This window comes from Schistocerca cancellata, chromosome 1 (assembly GCF_023864275.1).
Source record: "Schistocerca cancellata isolate TAMUIC-IGC-003103 chromosome 1, iqSchCanc2.1, whole genome shotgun sequence".
NCBI lineage: Eukaryota > Metazoa > Arthropoda > Insecta > Orthoptera > Acrididae > Schistocerca > Schistocerca cancellata.
The window spans coordinates 1,132,324,981-1,132,350,676 of NC_064626.1; the positions used below are offsets into that span (position 1 = coordinate 1,132,324,981).

The 25,696-nt window shown below is 39.7% G+C and overlaps 1 protein-coding gene across 1 annotated transcript in view; it reads right to left on the reverse strand.

The window, feature by feature from the left end:
- Positions 1-10,521: 10,521 nt before the first annotated feature.
- LOC126092704 (putative inorganic phosphate cotransporter) overlaps positions 10,522-25,696 on the reverse strand; it is a 173,919-nt gene continuing 158,744 nt past the window's right edge. The window contains exon 10 of the mRNA XM_049908430.1: positions 10,522-10,852. Coding sequence (XP_049764387.1) covers positions 10,821-10,852 — 32 coding nt within the window. The 3' untranslated portion in view covers positions 10,522-10,820. The remainder of the gene's footprint in view (positions 10,853-25,696) is intronic.

Consider the following 25,696-nt stretch of genomic DNA (forward strand, 5'->3'; position numbering starts at 1 on the left):
ATGTGAACGACCCTGTAGCTTGCTCGAATTTCAGATTCAGTAGTGTTTTCTCCGCATTCATTCACCTGAAAATTATAAACGCATTACAGAACACGAACTATGTTGCATGTTTTGATACCCTCCGTATTACGAAACCGTTTTTAAACATACTTCTCCTGGTAGGTCGTTCTTAAGCCTGGATACCAGTTCTCTGCGTGCAACGCCTTCTACCTAATCGTAGTGCGCTGCGTGAAGACGTGTATAATGTCGTTGTACATTGTACCTCTTCGCAGAATTAAATATCTTAAATGACATACAACACATACATCCCTCTCAACGAATAGAAAGGTATCCTCCAACAGAGGTACAGGGCTACTGCTTCTGTCATAGCTATCATTGAACACGGATTATTGCGTCGGTTGCGACTGCATGCGGCCAGGGGGCAGTGAGTTCGCTTTCCCCCTCCACGCGGGCTCCGAGCTCCCGCTGTGAGCGCTCCGGCTCCCTGGAGCTCGGTTGGAACAGCCTGCCTTACAAGTTAGTATCCACGTGGCACGTTTCAGTATTAAACCACTGAGCATTTTTCTTTTTTAGTAATCCACAAGAAGGACCGAATGTAATAACTCAAATTAGTGTTGAAATTAATGACTGCGAGAACTTTGTTTAATTCGGGTCGCTTTGGAAAGATTTCTGGCTGCTTTACATGTGAAATGTGTGTATGAGATGTGAACAGGAAGAAAATAGCCAATAGTTTAAATGTGGACTGAATAGTACCTTCCTTTGTTTTGCATTCAAGGACAAAATAAACATTGTTGCGTGGAAATTTTGGGCATTATTTTCCAGAAGCCAATCCGTATTCTTACTGTCCGAAAAAACTGAATGACAGTTTCTCTACAGAACTTTCTTTCATAACTAGAGTTGTGCGCCCTCAGTAATTGTAGATTTTAGATGGTGTTTTTTTATCAACGGTGCTTTTACATCATCTTCTAAGTATCTGCATTGCCGAGTGAAGGGACGAAGGGACATCAAGCAGACACCGTGCTGAGGTAGGTGAATTTTAATTTGCAATCTACACAGTGACAACGTACTAACGAAAAAAGAAAAAAAAGAAACAACCACCCAGCCGCAAACCTTGCCCAAACTGGAAAGCAAGACAGGATGCAATCTGACAACAGAGTACAAGTACAATACTAGTGTAGAAACAAGTATTTCAGCAACACTGTATGGCAGACGTTATTGAGCATGGGTCTCCCCAACAGGTGACCCATATGGGTTCCCATGCTGCACCGGTAACGTCTTCTATCACGAATACAGTGAGTATGGGATCATTGAGATTTGGACTGTGAATCAATGGAAACATGTCACCGGATTAGACGACACATGTTTTTCACATTGATGGTCGTGTCTGGATATGGCGTACTGGTGAGCATCTGTCAAAACATACAGCACTCCAGAATGCACATTGGTGGTGACATTCATTTGGGCTTTGATGGGACGTATGGTAGCACCAGGACAGCTGTGGACTCCGTGAACATAATTGAGGATCACCTGCTTCCCTCCATGCTGTATGTCTTACCCATCGATTATGGTATTTTCCAGCAGACCAGAACCATGTTAGTGTGGTTCGAAGATGATGTTGGACTCATTTTGATGTCTTGGCCACAAAGTTCGTCTAATCTGAACCTGATGGGACACATCTAGGACACAATTAGGTGCGACCCCCGTGTCACAAGCTATAGCCCCTTCATTTACAGGTATTGCATGATCTGCACATACACTCCTGGAAATTGAAATAAGAACACCGTGAATTCATTGTCCCAGGAAGGGGAAACTTTATTGACACATTCCTGGGGTCAGATACATCACATGATCACACTGACAGAACCACAGGCACATAGACACAGGCAACAGAGCATGCACAATGTCGGCACTAGTACAGTGTATATCCACCTTTCGCAGCAATGCAGGCTGCTATTCTCCCATGGAGACGATCGTAGAGATGCTGGATGTAGTCCTGTGGAACGGCTTGCCATGCCATTTCCACCTGGCGCCTCAGTTGGACCAGCGTTCGTGCTGGACGTGCAGACCGCGTGAGACGACGCTTCATCCAGTCCCAAACATGCTCAATGGGGGACAGATCCGGAGATCTTGCTGGCCAGGGTAATTGACTTACACCTTCTAGAGCACGTTGGGTGGCACGGGATACATGCGGACGTGCATTGTCCTGTTGGAACAGCAAGTTCCCTTGCCGGTCTAGGAATGGTAGAACGATGGGTTCGATGACGGCTTGGATGTACCGTGCACTATTCAGTGTCCCCTCGACGATCACCAGTGGTGTACGGCCAGTGTAGGAGATCGCTCCCCACACCATGATGCCGGGTGTTGGCCCTGTGTGCCTTGGTCGTATGCAGTCCTGATTGTGGCGCTCACCTGCACGGCGCCAAACATGCATACGACCATCATTGGCACCAAGGCAGAAGCGACTCTCATCGCTGAAGACGACACGTCTCCATTCGTCCCTCCATTCACGCCTGTCGCGACACCACTGGAGGCGGGCTGCACGATGTTGGGGCGTGAGCGGAAGATGGCCTAACGGTGTGCGGGACCGAAGCCCAGCTTCATGGAGACGGTTGCAAATGGTCCTCGCCGATACCCCAGGAGCAACAGTGTCCCTAATTTGCTGGGAAGTGGCGGTGCGGTCCCCTACGGCACTGCGTAGGATCCTACGGTCTTGGCGTGCATCCGTGCGTCGCTGCGGTCCGGTCCCAGGTCGACGGGCACGTGCACCTTCCGCCGACCACTGGCGACAACATCGATGTACTGTGGAGACCTCACGCCCCACGTGTTGAGCAATTCGGCGGTACGTCCACCCGGCCTCCCGCATGCCCACTATACGCCCTCGCTCAAAGTCCGTCAACTGCACATACGGTTCACGTCCACGCTGTCGCGGCATGCTACCAGTGTTAAAGACTGCGATGGAGCTCCGTATGCCACGGCAAACTGGCTGACACTGACGGTGGTGGTGCGCAAATGCTGCGCAGCTAGCGCCATTCGACGGCCAGCACCGCGGTTCCTGGTGTGTCCGCTGTGCCGTGCGTGTGATCATTGCTTGTACAGCCCTCTCGCAGTGTCCGGAGCAAGTATGGTGGGTCTGACACACCCGTGTCAATGTGTTCTTTTTTCCATTTCCAGGAGTGTAGATGCCTGATGCTAAGGACACAATTGGGTGCCAGCCTCGTGTTACACAAACTATTATTTACAGGTGTTGCATGATTTGTGCATCGATATCTCCTCCAGAAACAAAACAAGGACTTGTCCTGTAGAACTTCAACCGTATTGTGTTTCAAAGGTAGACCGACACAGTATAAAGCAAGTGGTTATTATGTTTTGGCTCATCATTGCACATTCTCTATTTCTAGCTATGAGAAATCAGTCTAATTGGTTCGATTAAAACGACCAAAGTAAACAATAAAAGTAGAACAACACAACTGTTGGTCCAATTTCAGGAAACTTCACTATCAGTAAATCAATGCAAAAGTACAAAGAGAAATTCGAGAACAGATTAATCAATGGTAGCTGATAGAATCCCATAAAATGCAACATCTGGTTGTAAACAACACAACTCTAGCTTCCTTCGGCGTTATCGAACCAGTGTACTGTCCTTCAAGTAAAGGTCTCGGTCCCACAAGATCTAAAGATGGCACTACACTTCTTGAAAGTAGATGTTCTGCAAGCAATTTCTGGAGCCAACACTTTCAAGTACTTTTGAATAGAGATGTATAGGTATAAGGGGCAGGGAAATGAAAAGGAGACAACGGAGAAAATGGGCTAGGTGCAAGTAGAACGTGTATACAGACAGTTCATCCATCCCATTAATCGAGAATCTTGATGATTTTTGCCTGTTATCGACACAGATACAGGGAATATATTGGTCCCATGAAATCAAATTCTCCTGGGAATGTTTTAATTGTTTGAATTCACATAACAAAGAAATATTTTCGTGTGATATAATTATTAACTAACAATTTTCGTTTTTTTCCATATATCTAGACTGTGAAACCTTGCTTCTTACTAAATTTCTTGATTCTAGATCAATGTGGAGTATCCTATGGGTATTAATGAGAGAGTTTGTATCAAAATATTTGCCATAAATGGCCGCATCTTTAGACTGCACTGACTAACAAGTTTCAATTTTTTACACTCCCGAGGAACCGTAGATCATGATAGATCTACTTGTTCCTGACAAAAACGTTTTTCAACAGTCGGGCAGAGAAACAGAGCGGCAACAAAGTGATCTGTAAGGGTTCAGTTTTTACCAATTGAGGTACGAAATCCTAAGACGTATGTAAGCTTTTTTATTATCTCAAAAGTACATGCCATAACTGTCAATACATTTATCTCATTATGAAACAAGATTGTCAAAGTTTTCACAGAAAAATGTTTGCAGTTGCCTACGGAACCATGACTGTAACCAGGTGTGAATCTCTTCATCTGAAGCAAATTGATGGCCACAAATGTCTTTCTTAAGGGCACTAAAAATATAGGAATCACATAGGGAGAGATCAGGACTGTAAGGAGAATGAGGGCCTGCCTATGTGTTGCCAAGGTGGTGAATTTACTGTAGGAGTTTCTCTTGGAAACCCTTGCATGTCCTTCATACAGACCTGATATCTCCCCCATATGATTTTCATGTTTTTTGAGCCCTGAAGAAGGGCACTCGTGGCCACTGATTTGCTTCAGACAAAGAGGTACATGCCTGGATTCAATCATCATTTCATAAACAACTGCAGATATTTTTCCATGAAGGTATGCACACTCTTGTCTTGCAGTAGGATAAATGTATTAACAGTTACGGTGATTAATTTTGAAATAATATACCGTTTACTCACCTTCTTTCAACTGTCTCGCTGTCATTCAACTGCCCATTATAGATGAAGAGAAATTTTCCTAACTGACTCAGATGCCAATAGAGAATCAACTTGAAGTATTTCTTTTTAAGAAGTCAAGGAAAGAAGTTAAAAGTTTCAAAACAAGAAATAACCCACTTCTGAGTTCTTTAAGGAAAGCTGTCCCATCATTTATGAAGATATTACTTTGCTCATCCTAAATATATGGACGACAAAAACAATCCCAGTTGGCCTCAGATATGACTCAGTTGATATCATCTTCCAAACAGTGTGACATATCTGACTTTGGTAACTATCATGGATTTTTCCTGCACCCTGATGCTGATAAAATTCTCGCTAGATTTCTGCCCAACTGACTGATATACCTGGCTGAAGAATCTTTATCTGAATCGCAGCATCGTTTCAGTTTCAGCTGAGGAATCGCTGCTGTAATATTCAGTGACCTGTTAATGTAACAGAAGTGCACAGAAAAAAAGTGTCCTCTGGATATGGCCTTATAATCTTGTCACTCCCTTTGACTCAGGAAAGCAAGATTCACTCTGGAAGATAGGACTGATTACTGCACACAAAAACACATTGTGGTTCTTTGATTGTTGCATGACGACATGAAGGCACCTTACTCTCCAATAACAGGAAGGGAGAACCATCTGAAGTTGCCACATGTGTTAAACCAGGATGTGTTGTAGCTCACATGTTATTCTCAGTATTAGCTGGCACAATCATTCACCTTATCAAAGTAAAACTGCTATTCAGTGTAGAAACTGCGTGCAGAACTGACAAAGGATTGTTCAAACTAAAATGACTAAAAGGCAGGGAAAGAGTATCTTCAGTTATCAGTATTGTAGGTACAAGAATAGGCTGAAAATAATGTCTTTTCACCCATCTCAGGTGACAGACTTGTGTTGGCCTGAGTCAACCAAAACAGACCTGTATTCTGTATCAACTAGTTTTCTTTGCTAACGGAACATCTCCCACCATTACAGTAAATGGCAGGTTTCTACAAAGCAGAGAACATTTCTCCTATTTCATCAATCAATTATTGATGCTGAAATCTAACATTGTTTCAAATGTGCCAGTCATAACTGAAAGCATTTTTTAAAAGTTGAATATTAAGGAACAGTCTCCATATAAAGCCTTACAAACTCTGAATGAATTTCTGTTGTTGATAAGCGGTCCAAAACAGAGCATTTTGGGAACTGAATTAAATCCGTCATAGGAAAATGATTGGATCAGTTGGAATCAATCATTGTAGATGCCATGACATGATATTATATCAGTGTGAAATCTTTCATAAATGCTGAACCTGCACCTAAAATGTAATGAATATGATGTGACTAATGAAAAGTTGTGCCAGACCAACTTGAACCAGGATTTTCTGCTTATCACAGGCAGTCGCATTAGCCGTTAGCCTATCTGATCACACCTAAACATGTAATTGTAACTTTCATTGTCACTAATGTATCTACCTACTATTTCTGAACACTACAGCCAGAGATTCTCCAATAGGTTATGTGGGAGTACTGCCACCAGAGGAACAGATTTGGCTGAGTACTATGGCTCAGCCAGTAGTAGGGGATCTATGTGAATTTAACTAAATATAATTATATGAATTGAGAGAAACAATGCAGATAAAATTAATGAAGATGATATCATTATAAACTAACTAAACCTGTAGGCTAATGTAATTTGTAATGAACCTAACAATGCCGGGTAATAAAAAATGGTTCAAATGGCTCTGAGCACTATGGGACTTAACATCTATGGTCATCAGTCCCCTAGAACTTAGAACTACTTAAACCTAACTAACCTAAGGACGTCACACAACACCCAGCCATCACGAGGCAGAGAAAATTCCTGACCCCGCCGGGAATCGAACCCGGGAACCCGGGCGTGGGAAGTGAGAATGCTACTGCACGACCACGAGATGTAGGCAGAAGGCCAGGTAATATCAAGGAACACAATTCCTTTGTGTCACTTTTCCATGCTGAACCATAAAAGAATGTTTTTCTTATAATTTATATTTATTTTGCTCTAATAATATATCTTACAACATTTGACATGTTCTTAATAACTGCTCATAAGTGAGAACAGTTACTGTTTCAGTATCTTTCAATAAATTTTTATGAATATTGAAACATGATGCTGTAAATTATCATTGACTGTGTACTTCATTAGTTATTTTTTGTAATCCGTTAACATTGTACTTTCAGTCACTAAGACTAAATGTGAACAAATATGAATACCACTACAAGTTGATAACTCTTTGTAATTTAATAGCTTTCATTATAATAAAGTCTAATAAAAATGAATTATACATTCATATGGTTAAAATTTTTATAAGTAACCATTGGTTGGGCTCCACCTTACTGCAGCCCAACAACCCCTTCAGAAATTGAGTAAATAAAGAAAATAAAACAAAGTGTTTTTAGCCACCATTCAGGAATGGCATATGATGATTAACCACTCCTATTTGTTCAAGTTAATTTAAGTGTGAGAAAAGCTAACTGAGACAACATCGGTAACCATTTTTTTACCACTGAAAAATATAAAAATGAAACTATGAAAAAAATGAGTGTCAAGGTATTGAAACTTGAGAAAAAGCCTGGTACTAGTGTATCCTGAACCACCTACAACTATATCTACATAGTGCATGACAGAGGTACTTCCCAGTATACCAGTTGTTAGGGCTTCTTCCCATTTCATTCACATATGGAATGCAGGAAGAATGCCTCTGTGTGCACTTTAGTTAATCTAATTTTGACCTCATGATCCCTATGGGAGCAATATTTAGGGAGTTACAGTATATACTTAAATTTATTATTTAAAGCTGGTTCTTAAAACTTTGTGGGTAGACTTTGCCAGGATAGTTTGCATTTATCTTCAGATGTCTGCACTTCAGTTTCTTCAAAATCTTTATGGTATTCTCTCGTGGGTCAAACAGACCCTGTGCCTTTCCTGCTGGTTCCCATACTCTTGAGCAGTATTCTAGGATGGGTTGCATGAGTGATTTCTAAGCAATCTCATTACTATAGCATTTCCAAATTATTGTACCAATAAACCAAAGTGTGCCAGCTCCTTATGTACAACTGAGTCTACATGATAATTCCGTTTCAGGTCTCCACAAGTTTTACCATCCTACCCAGATGGACCATTTTCTGTTGTGACTCATTGATACAGTAGTCATACAATACTACTTTTCTGTCATTTTGTGAAGTATATCATTTTACATTTTTAATATTTAAAGCAAGTTGCAAATATATGCAACATTTTCAAGTCTTATCAAGATTTGACTGAATATATGTGCAACTTTTTTCAGGCAGTATCTCATTACACATAACTACATCATCTGTAAAAAGTCTGAGTTTACTATTAATATTGCCTACAAAGTCATTAATGTACAAAAGGGTCCCAACACACTTCCTTGGGCACACCCTTCCATCAGCTGATGAGCTTAGGAATTTCTGCTGTTTCTCAACACCACTGACACTAATATCTGTATCATCCATATCACTCATCATTGCATTGCTGTGAGAATTAAACTGTGCAATAGCCCTGGATTTTCCTTTGTAAAGAAGAATTTGAAAACAGTGTTCAACACATCTGGTACTACTAACACAATTTACATATCACCAGAATTCCTTCACAGCTAAGTATAAAATATCTAATTATTGTTCTAGCAACATACATTTCATTCCTGTCATGTGCTGATAAATTTTGGAGTGTAATTTCAAGGTAAACCACTTGCAAGTTAAATCTTACATAATAACAGAAATGCATATTGTGACAAAAATTTGTGCCACACATGGACTTGAACCCAAGTTTCCTGCTTTTTGCAAATGATTGCTTTAACCATTGATATCATACCACCTGCATTTCATTAAGTTCATTCCCAATCATTACATTCATTTCAGTGAATTGTTTTCAGTTGTTGTGTATCCAACTACAGCTGTAAAAGGGTAAGATGCAGCCCCCCATCTGATATATTGCTTCCGTCCATAGGCGATCTCAAGGGGGGGAGCAAGAGAGGGCTCTTTTCTCTTCCTAGAATCTGTGTACTGGCATTTTATCCACTACAGAATTCTCATGAATTTATAACAATGATTGTGTGTGGCTCTCGTAAATTGCAGATCTAGCATCTCTGAGTGTGTTAGTATGCTCAGTGTTTTCTCTGACATTCCAACCGAACTGCAGGAAGGCATGATCCAATGCCCCGGAACATCATATTAAGGAGAAACTGTCAGTTGAAGGCCATTTGCAAGTACAAAAACTTATTTGTATGCCAAAAGACATCAGACTGGTATGAAATACAAGTCCTTGTCAGCAAAGCATATCTGGTCATATAGTCCAGATCTGTAATTAGTAGCAGGGAAAACATCTCTAAGAAACCTAAATAAGTTACAGACTTTCATTTCTGTATCATATAGCATAGCCATTGAACAAGCATGCACCACACTATTATGCCTGAACAACAAATTTTCTGACCATACAGGCATACATTATGTTACATGATTGATTAGACACAGTAGTGTGGCACATACCTGTTTATTGGTTAACAGTTTCATATAACAGCTGTACTATGAGATTCCAGAAATGAAAGTCTGAAACTTATTTTGGCTTTTCAGAGATGTTCTCACTTTTACTAATGACAGACTGGACTATATGGCCACATGTGCTTTACTGAGAAGGACTTCTGCTTCATACCAATCTGATGTCTTTTGACATACATATAAGTTTTTGTACTTGAAATGGCCTAAGGCCAAAATCTGGAACATGTAACAAGAAAACAAAAATTATTACAGTCAAATGGCAGCAGTATTATTACAAAAAATTTGCCAGCCAAAATACAAATTACCTGTTTCACTTACTTCTTCAGAAATTTAGTTCTTGTGGGATGACACTTTTCAATTTAACGAAATCACTTGACTTAAAAGTGGCAAGTTTAGAATTTGACACTCTCTTGCAGAAATTTCTGCAAAACCCCTAGTTGCTATCCCTGAAGGGAGAATCCTTGTTTGTGTTTTCAGGACAATAAGTAGAAAAGTATCTGTCAGTTAATGAATGGGTCAGGCTTGGAATTGTGATTGGATATCCTAATTGATTAAGCTAACTGTTTTTGAAAACCAGGTAATACACTTTCAAGTCCTGATCTGGCACAAATTTTCATTGTTCACCCCATAGTCAAAGATATAATTATGGTAGAGTATTTCATTCAGTCCATTTGAACAACATACACAGACACACATAATAAATTCCTTAGAGAGCTTTATAAATAGATCTACTCAAAATATGAAGTTGATATTTCAGTTACATTTAGGGGAGAATGTATCTTTGGAGAAATATTGATACCACGTCTGTGCTAGTTGTTCACTGTATCACTGTGCAGTGGCAGTGCTGTGGATGCTCATGAATTACATTTTCTGAATGACTTTCTTATTACATAAAACCAGTCTTGTAGCACAAACTAGTTATTTCATTATTTTTGAGATATTTATTTTCTGGCCATAACAGATGTACATTTTGTTACATGAGCTTCAGAAACATTCAACCCAAATAAATGTCACAGTTGCACATGTTGCACACAAAACAATACTTTCACATACTGTTGGAATGCTCGGGGAAATAAATATTTCTGTGGTTGTCAGTCTTTATTGATATTTAATTGGTTTTAAAAAAAGGTCAAGAAAATATGTCCCTGCAAGTGGAATAAAAGTTCAGCAGCTACAATAAATGTTCAGTACATCTGAGAATAACAATTAGCTGCACATGAAGCAAGTAGGATGCAATTTCAGGTGATACCAGCCAGCTTTATCCCTCCCATTGTGAAGTCTACCTTCCACTCCATAATGCAAAACAACAGTATGCTGCCCCACCACAGTCAATACTCTTGTTTCAGTCTGAGCTATCAGTCTGTCTTCTTGCTACTATTTTTCAGTGTTACAGTTTTTCAGTCTCAACTATGACATCATCTGTTAAAAAAAGAAAAGTAGAGAGTTATTACTGAGCCTGTAACAGAGATATGGTAGAACATTTTGATGATAGTAAGTGGAAACAAAACCTGTGCATGTTGCAAGGCAAGCTAAGTAACTATGTTTTAACTAGTTGACAGATAACTGTAACAGTACCAGTGACAACACATTTTGCAGTATCAGTTATTGGTAACTTTAATTTTGTTTAATTATTTTATGAGGTATTCTATGTATTTTAATTTTAATTTTTAATGCAGCCTATAACAAATATGTACAACTGCAAACACAGTAGTCTACATAAGTAAGTGACCATTTGATGTAGCAAGATATAATAATAACAAAATAGTAAGAATAATAACAATAACTGTGGTGACCATTGACAACAAGAACATTAACATTCATCTTTGATGTTATGATCTTTGACTCTGCTCTCTTTGTCTTTGTGTCTGGAGACTTTTATGAGTTTTTCAGTCGTATTGTGCTTCTACATTTCATTAAAGTTTTTGTAACAAATTGTATGTTGGTGACTACTAAATCAGTTGGAATTACTACATCAGTGACCCTAACTTCACTCAGTTGGTTAAAAATGCAAGGGTGTTAAGTCTCCTGGACTGCTGCAAGGCTTAACACTAAATAAGCCTATGTTCACTGATTATATTCCAAAAATCCCACTGATTACTTTGAGCTTTACATGTGCTGTACAGTGAATTACAGCCTCAAAAATGTGGTCCAAATGTGGCAGAGATTTATTGAGTCCCTCTGGTTCAACCTGCCATTTGCAAACACTTATCTTGATATTTTGATTTTGTCATCTACCATTGAGGTGCATGAATAACACCTGTCATAGATCTAGGCAACACTACATCAAAATGGTGTCAAAACCAATCATGAAAAGTCAATGGTGTGAAAACCAATCATGAAAAGTCACAAATGACCCGTGATAGCATCATTTTCCTGGGTTATAACATTTTGCCTGACTGCATCCAACCAACATGTGACTGCATTGAGCTCATTCACAACCTACCTTTTCCTACAGACTACCATCGACTATGTAGATCCCTCCATATCATAAATTTCAACCTCCCACATGCCACCTCTATTCAGCCCCCGCCCCCCTTATCGATTCCCTTATTGGTAAGCACACATCAAGTGCTAGGATAGTGCCTTGATCACAGCTTTTGAGTCACTCAAGACTTCCCCCATCCACACTACCACACGTGGTGCCCAGTGCTCATATCCCGGTTACTGCAGGCATGAGTGACACATTGACTGGTGCAGTTTTGCAGCAGCATATCGGCGGCACAACTGAGCCTCTTTGGTTCTTTTCTAAGAAAATTTCACCTCTTCAGCACAAGTGGTCAACATTCAACCACAATTTTCTCATGGACTATGAGGCAATCAGACTTCTATGACTATATCTAGGGACACAAATTCACCATCTTCATGGAACGCGTCCTGCTAGCTGACACCATAGCCCTGGAATGGACATTCTTCTTTGACTGCTCCAGCACATGAACCTCATCTGGCAGCATTCCATGAATGTACGCTATACACATGGGTCCAATAATGTTGTAATGGGCAATTTCTTCCAACTCCCCTGGACATGAGCGAGTTAGCATGCTTTACAGACAGACAATCCTGAGCTAACCAAAATGATGATGGGCACAAAATGCTCTTTAACACTCGAGTGTTGCCTCCTCATGGGCTCTCCCACACCCATCATGTGTGACACTTTGATAAGCATGCTACACACATTCATGACTGCCTCTCTATGTCAAGCGATCATCATTTCCCTGCATGGACTGGCCCCTCCGGGTATCAAAGCTACTATGAAAGTAATCACTAAATATTTTGTTTGGCCAGGAATAAAAGATGACTGTTGCACTTGGATATGCAGATTTATCCTGTGTCAGAGGAGTAAGGAGAGACAGAAAACCCAGCTCCCTCTTGGACAACTGAGTATCACAAAGGGCTGCCTACATCATGTCCACATTGACATGAGACCATTAGCACTCTCAGATGTTTATTGCTACATTCTGTCTATCATCGACCGAGTTACAATGTGGGTTGAAGCCATTCCTCTTCCTGACATTGTGGCCAAAACAGCTGCCCATGCTTTTGTTAATTCCTGGATTACCCACTTCAGCTGTCCCTCCTCAGTTACAAGTGACCTGGGCTACAAACTTGAGTCCTTGCACTTCTCAAAACTTTGTAAGCTGTGTGCTGTCAACAAATTTTACACCACCACATGTCATTCATAACAATGGTCTCTTGGAATGATGGCACCACACACATAAAGTAACACTCATGTGCCATGGTAGTTCCTGGTTAGAAGTGCTACCACAGATCATTTTAGGGATATGTCCTGCTTCTGAGGAAGATCTCCAGGCATCACATGCAGATATCTTGTATGGGAGCCCCTCATCCTATCATGCATGTGTATACGCCACCTTCACTGCCACATTCTCTACCCAGTGTTTTGTCCCTGAAGAACTGGCTATTCACAACTATGTGCTGCTCTGTGATGACTCTGTTCACACATCACTCCAGCCTCCTTGTTCAAGCCCTCACAAAGTCTCATGCACAGAATGCCTTCAACATCATACTTAATGACAAACTTCAGACAGTTTTGGTGACTTGACTGAAAGCTGCCTTGTTACTCTCTGATAACCTTACTCAGGCCATACCTACCTGGACCCACATAATGACCCCTCCCCAATCCCTGCAGCCTCAGCTTCATCTGTCAGCGATCTGACATATGATATGTGTGCTGACAGTGAGTCAATACACCTTAAGGATCCCACTTCACCGCCAATGTTTTGATTGACATGTGTGACAATAGTTAAGTACCATATGTCACCCCTACCTCTGCCTCAGCACACCCAACTGCCACTGTACAGTGACCTCTATCAAGGTCATCTCACCACTGCCTCAACATGTTGCCCCCACCATTCACATCCAACTCTTGAACTATTTCGAGCTTTCTCCCAACACTGATATGAGTCTCACTTCAGCAAAAATGGACAACTCTCCATCATCATCCCCATTTGAGCACTGCGTATGTATATTGCTCCAGCCAACAACCCCCCCTGCACTCACGAGGGACATCCATTTCATCCATCTGAGTGGATGCGCCATTTTATCATTGATGGCATCACTTGCTGTGCATCTCACTCATGCTCCACACTTCTCGAGGGGTGCTCTGTGGTGGCCGTTGACCACTAGTACACTGTCGTTTATCTTTGATGTTAAGATCTTTGACTCTGCTCCCTCTGTCTTTGTGTCTGTGTGCTGTTACAAGTAGTTCAATTGTATTGTGCTTGTATGTTTCATTAACATGTTTGGTAACAAATAAGTTATTGGTGATTTCCATCCTCAACCATATTATTGTTAGGACTGGAATTACCCATAATAATAACAGTAGCACATTAGACACACATATGTAAATACACCATTTGACACCATTAATATACTGCAATATAGAAAAACAGTGCTATAAGTAATCGAGTTCAGAAATCTGTTAGTGAGTTTAAACAACTTTTCATTAACAACTGTTTCAACTTGCCCTTAAAAAGATTTTCATAGAATTGCTTTATATTATTTGACAATCTTTTCTACAACTATTGTCTTCCAACAGCAAGTGGACCGTGATCTGTAGCTCTTTTATTACTCTGTATCCCATGATAATCACATCTGCTTCTTATACTGTAGAGGTGAATGTCTTTATTTGTTACACTTATTTCTTCATTCTCTTTTAGAAAAATAATTATCTTTTGAACATACAATGAGGACACAGTCAGTAAATTATACTTGTTGAAGTAGTACCTACAGAACTGGCAATTGCTCATATTACCACTTACCCTCACTGCTCTCTTCTGAAGCACGAATATCCCTGACATGTAGGCTGTGATCCTATGTCCCACATTTCAATCACATATTGGAAATGTGAGAGTATTAATCCATATTCCTTAATATATTTATTTTATGGTGGAGATGATGTTATATTTCTGAGGTGTTTTAAATACTGCAGCTAGTCATTTTACAGCGATAGCTGATATGCTCTTTCCATGCAATGTCTAAAAAATTATGTTCATCAGATGTTTCAGCTGTACATAGTGATTCAGTATTTATGTCCCCTTGAAGTTGGTTATGATTTAACAAGAACATGATCACAACTGTCTTATTCTTATTCAATCTAAGATTATTCTCTTTATTGCCCACAATGCTAGTAGTTTGGTACAGCCCCAGTTAACAAATAATATATCAACAGCATAGTTCACTCTGTGTATGTTCAATATCCTCTGTTAGTCATATTTGGTATGGGTCCTATACACTGGAGCAGTATTCTAGAATGGTTTACATGAGTGACTATAACCAATCTCCTATGCAGACTGGTTGCATTTCCGTAGTTTTCTACCAAAAACCAAAGTCTGCCACTTGCTTTACCTATGACTGAGCCTATGTGACCATTCCATTTCACACTGCTATGAAGCGCTATGTGCAGGTGTTCATATAAGTTGACCAATTCCAGTTGTAACTCCTTGATACTGTAGTCATAGAGTACTACATTTTCCGTTTTTTGAAGTGTGATATTTTATTTTTGTGAACATTTAAACCAAATTACCAGGCTTTGCATCACTTTGCAATCCTTTAAAGATCTGACTGAATGTCTGTCCAACTTTTTACAGACTATATGCTTCATTATAGATAACTGTATCATCTGTTGAAAGTCTGAGGTTACTATTAATATTGTTTTCAAAGTCATTAATATACAATGTGAACATCAAGGGTCCCAACACATTTCCTTGGAGCATAAGCAAAGCTACTTCTACATTTGCTGATGACTCTCCATCCACAATAAGATACTGCATCTTCCCTACCAAGAAATTCTCAATACAGTCACAAATTTTCCTTGATAACATACACTCATGCTTTTCAGAACTCGAGAAATACTGCAAGTACCTGTTAGCCCCAACCCACACTTTTCTGGATGTCATGTGAGAAAAGCATGAGCTGGTTTCACAAGACAATTGTTTTTGTAAACCATGCTCGAAGGTTTGGAGAAAGTCACTCTGTTCAAAAGACATTATTATATTTGAGATCAGAACTTGTTCTAAGAATCTACAACAGATGGTTATCAATGATATTGGACAGCAGTTTTGTGGATCACTGCTGCTGCCCTTCTTGTAGATGGATGTAACCTGTGCTTTCTTCCAATGACTGGGTATGGTTTTTTGTTTGGGGAATCTAGGGTGGATTATGGTCAAAAGAGGGACTAACTCAACTGCAAATTCAGTATAGAATCTTGTAGGGATTCCATCAGACCCTGGAGTCTTCTTCAATTTTTGCAGTTTTAGCTGATTTCCAATGCCACTGACACTAATATTTATAGCACTCATCTCTGCAGTGATACAAGAATTAAATTGTAGAAATACCTCTGGATATTTCTCTGTAAAGATACAACTGAAAATAAAGTTCACATTTCTGTTTTTGCTTTGCTACCTTCAATTTCAGCTCCTGTCTCAGTCACGAGTGTCTTGACACTATCTTTGGTACTGCTGATCAGCCTTTATATATGACAGAATTTGTTTGGGTTTTGTGAGAGAGTTGTTCATAATATTCTGTTATGGTAGTTGTTGATGGCTTCATGCATTGCCCTCTTCACAGTCAAACACATTTCTTTCAGTATCTCCCTATGCATAGCTCCACATTTCATTTTATGGCTATTACGTACTAGCCTCTGTTTCTGTAGAAGTTTCTTTACAGTGACTCAACATAAACTATCCTAATGCCTACATACCCACCAAGTGCTGGATGACTATTTTCCTAACTAAAGCCACAGTTCTACATGCTATTCACCACAGCTAAATGTTTGGAATTCCTTGCTGCGGTATGACCACTGCCTCTGTATCTAGTTTGTTGAATATATAATCATGCTACTTGTTTCATGTGCCTTTGGTACTTTGGTAATCAATGTTACTGTAATTTCCCTATGGTCACTGACATCAGTTTCTATGTGGACAATCTCAAAAAGGTTGCATCTTTTTACTGTTATTAGATCTAATATACTTCCACCATGAGTGGGCTTATGAATTATCTGTTCTAGGTAATTCTCAGAGAATGCCTTGCAGGATCTCTTGTTACAGCCATCACTTACATAACTGTAATTTTCCTAATTAATTGTTGGATGATTAAAGTCTCCTCCATTGATGACAGAATGATGGAGGAACTGATGTACTAGTGAAGTTTGGTTTTCTCTTAAGTTCTCATTTATATCTGGAGGTGAGTCTGGTGGTTGATAGAAGGATCTGACTAAAAGTTAATGCCCACCCTCAATAGTGAGCCTTACATAGACAGTCTCACATGCAGTTTCAAATTATATCTTAGTGGATATTGTTCCTTGTCTACCATGACAAATACACCACCTCTGCTAATCATAAGCCCATCCTTTCAATAAACACAAACACTTTTTCCCAAAAATCTCACTTATTTTTTGAATTTTAACCAGCTTGCTGTACCTAGTATTATGTGACCTCCGCTGCTTTCCAGGAGCACTTCAAGCAGTGCTACTTTGTTATGTTTGCTGTGACAATTAATCACTTAGATTTTAATACTCTTACCTGTAGGGGACATTCATTTGCATCTGATACTGAAACTTCTGAATCCCCTACAGCCATCATTATCTGGACTGGATGGAGAGTCTCCTAATCTAGAAAAAAAGTCCTTGCATTCACTCCACATACAGTCAGCTATCTGGGTAGGAGCCTCTGCTGTGTAGTGCACACTGACACATTTACAGGTACCCTACAACTGTTAAATACTATGGTGCAAGTCCAGGAATCTGCACCCAAGCTTGTCATAGAACCTTCAAAGTCTCTTGTTCAAACTTTCCACCACTCAGCTGAGAATAAGGTGATCACAATCAGTTCTGAGGACAATGCTGCAAATTGTGAGCTTCACTGAAGCTCCTTGAGCAAGGCTGGTTTTATCAACCTCCTCTGCCAGTCACTGGAAAGGTTCAAGTGTAACTACATAGCTTAGACAACAGGCACTGTCTGTTACTACATGTGACACATGTTGTTGGTAATACCGTGTTCCCTCAATGGCTGATGCAACAGATCCTTCAATGTATTGAGTGAATCCTCCAGGAATGCACACTGTGTGCACTTGGTGGCCCTTCCTATCTCTTGCTGCCATTTCCTTGCCATTATTCACCATATTTTTGAACTGCCAACAATTAATAGACCCCACCCTTTTGCATTTGCCTCCTCCTGACATAGGAAACAGTGGGTTTCCCAACAGACGAATGAGTCACACTGGCACAGTTTGGCTTCAGTAAAAGACAGCATTTCAAGCTTGTTGATTAGGGGCCACAGTATAACACCATGTGTTTTATCTCTTTCCTGTTCTTCCCCCTATAGGGGGTCTAGCCTTACCACTGACATGCCACTCACAGTCATGTAGATGGATAATAATATATCCCATACCTTCTGTAGAGAGGACAGAATTCACAGAAGAGAATTTTACTTGAGGTATTGTTGTTATCTTGTACACTATTCTCAGGAGCTCTTCCTACAAATCCATTCTACACCTACATCTACATCTGTTCTCTGCAAACCACTGTGAAGTATATGTCAGAGGGCACATCACATTGTATCAGTTATTAGGTTTTTTTTCTGTTACATTCATGTATGGAGAGAAGGAACAATGCTTGTCTAAATGCCTCCATGCATGCTGTAATTAATATAATCTGTCCTCATGACCCCTGTGGGAGCGATATGGAGTGGATTGTAGTAAATTCTTAGAGTCATAATTTAAAGCCAATTCTTGAAACTTTGTAAGCAGGCTTACTCAGAATAATTTATGTTTTCTTCATCTCTGTGGCAGCCTCCTATGGATCAGACTAACTTGTGAACATTTGTGCTGCCTTTCTCTGTATACGTTCAATATCCCCTGTTAGTCCTGTTTGGTACAGGTCCCACACATCTGAGCAATATTCTAGGGTGGGTCACATGAGTGATTTTTCAGCAACCCCTTTGTAGAACAATAGAATTTTCTAGTATTCTACCAATAAACCAAAGTCTGCCACCTGCTTTATTCATGACTGAGAATAGGTGATCATTCCATTTCATATCTCTACAAAGCGTTACATCCAGATATTCTTAGAGGTGACTGGTACAACTGTGATTAAATGATATTATAGTCATAATACGCTACATTTTTGCATTTTGTGATGTCCACAATATTACTTTCCAGAAAATTTCAAGCAAATTGCCAATTTTTGCACTACATTGAGGCACTAGCATCCAGTCATTTGATAGTAGTCAGAGTGGTTTCCAGGTGCTTAAAAATGCTACCAATTGTGACTCATCGCATATGGAAATATTAGTGTTGTGGCACCTCTTGTGCCCCTCTCAGCTTGGCACCCCAAATGGCTGCATGTGCCACTTAGATCTTGAAGTGGCCTGAGGACAAAAAACCATGTCTTCCACTTGGGGCAGCTAACAGTGCTAACAATGATCCTGCCTTTAGAATTCTAACATAGCTTGGTAAATTGCTCTTTTTGGAATGTTTTCTGGGAGTTGTTTAGTAGGTTGTACCTACAGGAGAAAGATTCCATTTAATATAGGATTACTGTTTCAAGTGCTGAAGTCGTTAAACTTGGCCTATAATTTTCATGTCAGCTGTTGCTTGCTTCTTATAATCTGGTTGTACCACAGCTTTTTTTTTAAAACGTTAGGAAATGTGCACTGGCTGGTTGAACTGTTTATTAAATGTGTAAGTACTTTTATTAATTCATTTCTGCATTCTTGAAGTAAGTAGGTGATATGTCATCCCAGCTAATAAATGTTTCTCTTTTGAGTTTTGAGGTTACTTTCATTACCTCATGTTCTATTGCAATCCTATACTCATTTTAGCTTAGTTTATTAATAATGTTGATTTGTCAATTTCTTCTCTACGTGGCTCATTAAAATGTTCTATGGAGGCCTCACATAATGGCTTGGGCTCACTCATCAACATTCAGTTTTTTCCTAGTGCTATGTTACTGTAACATTGATACACTCTTTTTTCACATTTATTGTTTATTATATCCAATACTATTTTACTAATATTACTGGATTTATTTTTTTGTTCAGCTTAATAAAGTGCTTTTAGATCCTCAGTGATTCCCTGCAATTTTTTCTATTGCTTTATACTTGCTAGGAAATAGTACAATTTGGTGTCTCTTAAGAACATATATATGTTTTTCATATTTTCCATTAATTCGTGAATTCCTGGATGCATTTTGAGATTCTTTGTACAGACTGATTGTCTTAACATATTTACCATCAGACATTCCTGATTAAAACTATGGTTCAATATTTCATAGCAGTGGCCCCACTTTTAATTAATCATCTGTGTGTATATCTTGAGTCAGTCCTTATGTGCAGTGCTCTCCTTAAACTTGTTACAGTCAGTTTTTGGTTTCTAAGCGAGTAAGTCACTATGCATAACTATTCATGGACTGTATTATTCTCTGTGGATAGCCCTCTATGGTCTGAGAGATAGTTTTCAATAGTTCTGACCACTCATTCTTTCATATTAAAATTCATAATAACATGGTCATTGCAAGTCTGTGTGTTAGGTGTTCTTCTGGTTGGTGATATATTTAAATTGATATGGTTACAGCAATGTAACAAATCAGAACACCTAAAATAATTCACTTTATAACTTAAAAATCTATATTCACATCTCATTATAAGCTGTTTTTTGTATGTTGAGAGTTCATGTGAGGTTGTTCTAAATGATGAAGAATTCATCTACACCACTGTTCTTATTTTTATTTATGCATTTTCTCTTGATCAAAGGTCATTTCCACAGTGGCTCCACATCATACCAAATGATGTTTTCACACTGAACATTATTTCTAACATAACTGTCTACATCACTGTCCTTGCATATCTTTGTGATCATAACTTAAAACCATGAGTTCTTTCAGTCTTGCATCTAGTTTCATTCACAATATTCATCAGTTTCTTCCATTTCATTAGTGATATCCTGAACACTCAAGGCAAAAAAAGAGAAAAAAACATTAAGAAATCTACAGCCCTCGAAACAAAAATGTTCTTAATTACTGATTAAAAAGTAGACTGTGGAAGGAATTAATGGCAATAAAAATGATTCTCTTTATTTCCGTACTGTTAAGATAAACTTTTAATTGAAACTAACACATTATAAAGCCATGCTTGGTAGTGTGCTCAAAATTTAGAAAATAATGCAAAGACACAAATTCTGGAAAGAATCTATAAGTTGTGATTCAACCATTATGATCCATATTTCTTCTGTGCATTATCCTAGTTCCTAGTGCCTGCAAAGGAGGCTCAGGTTCTTGATAGCATTTGCATGGCAGGAGAGAGGCACTAGCAGAAAATGGAAGAATATTGTCTGGTAAAACTAAGGGCCTCAGTATAAGTCATGTTCAGGCACAAAAATTTAATCTGTCACAAAATTTGACTGGGAGGTCTGATTTCTACAAAATCATGGCACAATAGGCATTATCAAAAAAATGCACCACAGTGAGTCTTTATTTTCACAGTAGGACGTAGTAACCCCACCAGACATACAAATGGATAATAAGGTACATCAATATGTATAATGTCACACATGTCTAGTGAGGGTGCCTGTGATGAGAATACAACCACTATTGCAAGCCGATCATGCAAATTTCCACAGCAGGCAAAGATAATATTGCTAGATGGCAGTCTCTTCCAAGTTTGCTATATTCTGACTCACCTCTTCCTGCAGACTCTGTGATACTATTACTGTTTACTGTGTGTATTATCTACTGAATCATGAGCTTTTGGTTTCCACCACCACTTGTATATAAGGAACTTTGATTACAAAATACCAATTTATGCAAATAAATCTTGCTTGGACCTCATTGTACTAATGTGAAAAGATTCAACAATAATTTTTATTTGTGGCTGTGATGAATGTTTCTTCAAGAGCTATTAGTATTTGGTTTCTCAGACTAATGAACAATATATCTCGTTGCGAAAAAATTTATCTTATGTTCAGTAAATGTTGTGGTCTAAAATGAGGGCTACAACACAGACATGTGTGATCTTAGGCTTTCCCAGTGAATCAACCGTTTGTACTGTTGTTTGGTGTCTTGTCAGGTGCAGTCATTTTTGTAACATGATATTTCAACAGCATACGTTGCCGTCATCTTCAGGTGATACCTGGAGAATAAGCTTCTATGTTACATCCTGCCTCCTTTTTCCTTATATTGCCCCAACCTTCTTCCTCCACTGCTGCCCAATTGCTGCAATGGGTTGAGTGGTGGGAGGCAGATGGGTGGGATGCCACCGGAATCTGGGTACTAACTCTGGTCCCTCATTACTCCTTTGGCCTGTGTCGAGCACAGATATCGCTCTCAGCTGACACAGTGATTTTAGTTGGCTGAGTGCTGGATCCCAAGCTATGCTGAGAGTGAAGCCATGTCCCTGTTGATCAGCCTGTCAGCCCCCTGTATTTCAATTGCCTCCTTCAGAACACAGTCCCAAAATGATGACGTCTGTGTTAGAAGTTCTGTTTCTTCATCTTTCATGGGGTCCTCTGTAGCCATGTAATATTCTGCAATCACAGATTTTGATGGTGGCTAGAGTTTTGTGTGTCTTCTATGTTCCTTGCATCTTTCTTCAATTGTCCATACTGTTTCCCCAATATGCACTTTATCGCATTTACATACAGTGCAGTAGACACCTAGTTTACATAGACCCAAGTCATCTTTCACTATATCTAATAGGGCACACATTTTTGGAGGTGGATGGAAAACATATTTAATGTTATGTCAAGCCAGGATTCTGCCCATTTTGTTTGATGCTTTGCCAGCGTGTGGTAGATACACCATTGTTTTTTCCTCCTCATCACTTTCTGTCTGCTGGGCTTGTACTTTCTGCCTGAAAGCATGTCAGATTTGTCTCTTGTCATAACCACTCTTCAAGAAAACTTTCTTAAGGTCATTTAAGCTCACTTGGTAGGCTTTCTTCATCCACTATTGCATGGGCCCTGTGTACCAGTATATGTAGCACACACTCACACTGTTAAGGATGATGTCAGCTGGCACCATGGAGATACAGATCAGTGTCAGTGGCTTTCCTGTGCACACTGTTTCCTATAGTGCCACTCATTTTGCACTTGTCTAAGACATCCATTCTCTTCCATATCCATGGTGAATATGATACTGGGGTTCAGAGAGTTCAGATGTTGCAGCAACTCTTGAAGTCTTTCCCTCCCATGTGGCCACGTCACAAATGTGTCATCAGTGCATCTGAAAAAGCATGTAGGCTTCTTTGCAGCTGTTTCCCAAGTTTTCACTTTGAAGTCCTCCATAAACAAATTTGCCACAACTGGTGACAAAGGGCTGTCCATGGCGATGCCATCTGTTTATTTACAATAGTTGACACTGAAGAGAAATAATGTTGATGTGAGGACAAATTTGAAGAGATTACTCATTGTCTGGTTGGATTTCTCCCTGCTCAACTTGAGGCTGTTTATTCATAATAGTTGTCACTGAAGAGCAAGAATTTTGATATGAGGACAAATTTGAAGAAATTAGTCATTGTTGGGTTGAATTTCTCCATGATCAAGTTGAGTGAATCAGCATGTGGCACTCTGGTGAAGGGGGATACCACATTAAAGCCTACCATAAGGTCTTGATCATGGAGACATAGTTCTTGCACCTACTGAATGAGGTGTGCAAAGTTCCTGATGTGGTGCTGGCATTTACCAAAGTAGGGGCTTAATATTGTTGTTAGATGTTTGACCAGCTGGTTTCTTGGTGTGCCTATGTTGCTTACAATAAGACCTAGAGAACCTTTGGTAAGCCACAGAGTCTTGGTGGTGCAGCAGGGTGTGGTTGAAGCTTCTTGATGATTTTATTTGGCAGGGACTGGTGCAGTAGCTCTCTCTTCAGTTTTCTGCTCAAATGGCAGCAGTTCTGCTTACATGGTGTTTGTTTTCGATGGGGCAGCTCTAGTGACTGCGCAGCACGTTTCTTGACAGATCTCTTCTGTATCATTGCTATGCAGGGTGTAAATTACTTGTTCTGTACCACTGATGAAATCTGCAACATGTATAGCTATTGGTGCTTTTCCAGAACTTATTTTTCTGTGGCCTCAATCTCTTTCCCCGTGAGGTTGATTACAGTTCATCATTGTTGCTCGTCTTCCTGCTGTTGTTCTCTTGCTGCCACATGTTCAAATGTGGAGACTTGTTTGGTATTAGCATCTTTCAGTCCAAATGAGCCCAAGTAATGGTAACAACCCACTCCCAAGAGTCAGGCAAAAGTAAGCAAGTCATCTCTTAGTGGAGTGCAAGTGTTGTATCCAATCATCGATGTATGTACTGGATCATTTCCCTTACAAGTGTCAGACTAGCTTCTTGTGATCTGGTGCGTGGCTTCAGTTTTTATGTGGCAAATGCCTGCAAATGTTGGTATTATGCTTTGGTCATGGGACCTCATCAGGAAGGCAAGAGAGCTGAGCAGACGCTCTTTCGGGTCGCAAAGTTTATCCATCTTCTTAAGTCTCTGATGAAACTCTTCCCCATGGAGGAATTAGATATGTTATCTGAGGGTTTCCCAATGAATCAACTGTTTGTATTTTTGTTGTGTGTCCAGCTGAATGCAGCCATTTTTGTAACACGATATTTCGACAGTGTACCTTGCCATCATTTTCATGTAATACCTGTAGAATGATCGTCTTTGCTACATCCTGCTTCCTTTATACTGTTAACAGCCTCCACCACATCCTCCACTGCTGACTGCAAGCTGCAACGGGACAAGTAGTGGTGGAGGGGGGGGGGGGGGGGGGGGGCAGCTGTACACTGCTACTGGAACCTGGACATGAGCACTGGTGCCTCAGTACTCATGTGGCCTGCGCCGGACATGGAAGTCACTCTCAGCCAATTCTGTGATTTTAGTTGTCTGAGTGATGGGTCCCAAGCTTTGCTGAGACTGAACCCAGTGTCTCTGTTGATCAACCGGTCAGCCACTCATATTTCAACTGCCTCCTTCAGAACACAGTCCCAAAACAACAAAGTCTCTCATAGCAGTTCTGTTTCTTTATATTTTATGGCGTCCTTACTGCCTTACATGGAATGTAGTAAACACCTGGTTTACAGAGCCCCAAGTCATCTTTCACCATACTGAATACGCTGTCAAAATATTGTGTTATGAAAACAACTGCACCCAGTTGGACACTCGATAACAGTACAAACAACACAAGCCATGCCTGAATTGTCTTGTTCATTAATCCACATGGTTAGTTATGCAAATCTGAAATGTGAAGGATATATAATATATAAAATTATAAATTAATACAGAGATGAATTATCATACTAAATGGTTAAATTCAGTCACCAAAGATACTTTCAATACCTGTTTTACATTTTAAAGGCTGCAAATTAGAGTCTTGTGTAGTTATTGGAAAATCTGATACTTGCAAAAGGCTGGCTGCTGCTTTCCTAATTTCCCCTATTCAATATTGCAGTTAAAAAAATTAGGGTAATCAACCACTAATCTGCCAGTGATTTATGGGTAGCACATTGACTCATGGAACTGACCAGACCACATTAATTTTTTATCTATGGTAGCATTCCAAAATACAGTAAATATGTATAAGTCTGAAAAATCCATTGTTTTTCAGTTATTAATGAAAAAGAATATTTTATAAATTCCCAAAGTCAGATTCTCATAACAAATGTTCAAAATGTCTTTGTGTTGCTTCTATCAAGCACAAACCATATCCTCCCTTTTATTTTCAAAGGTACATGCAGGTTTGGAAGAGTGTTCTGAATAAA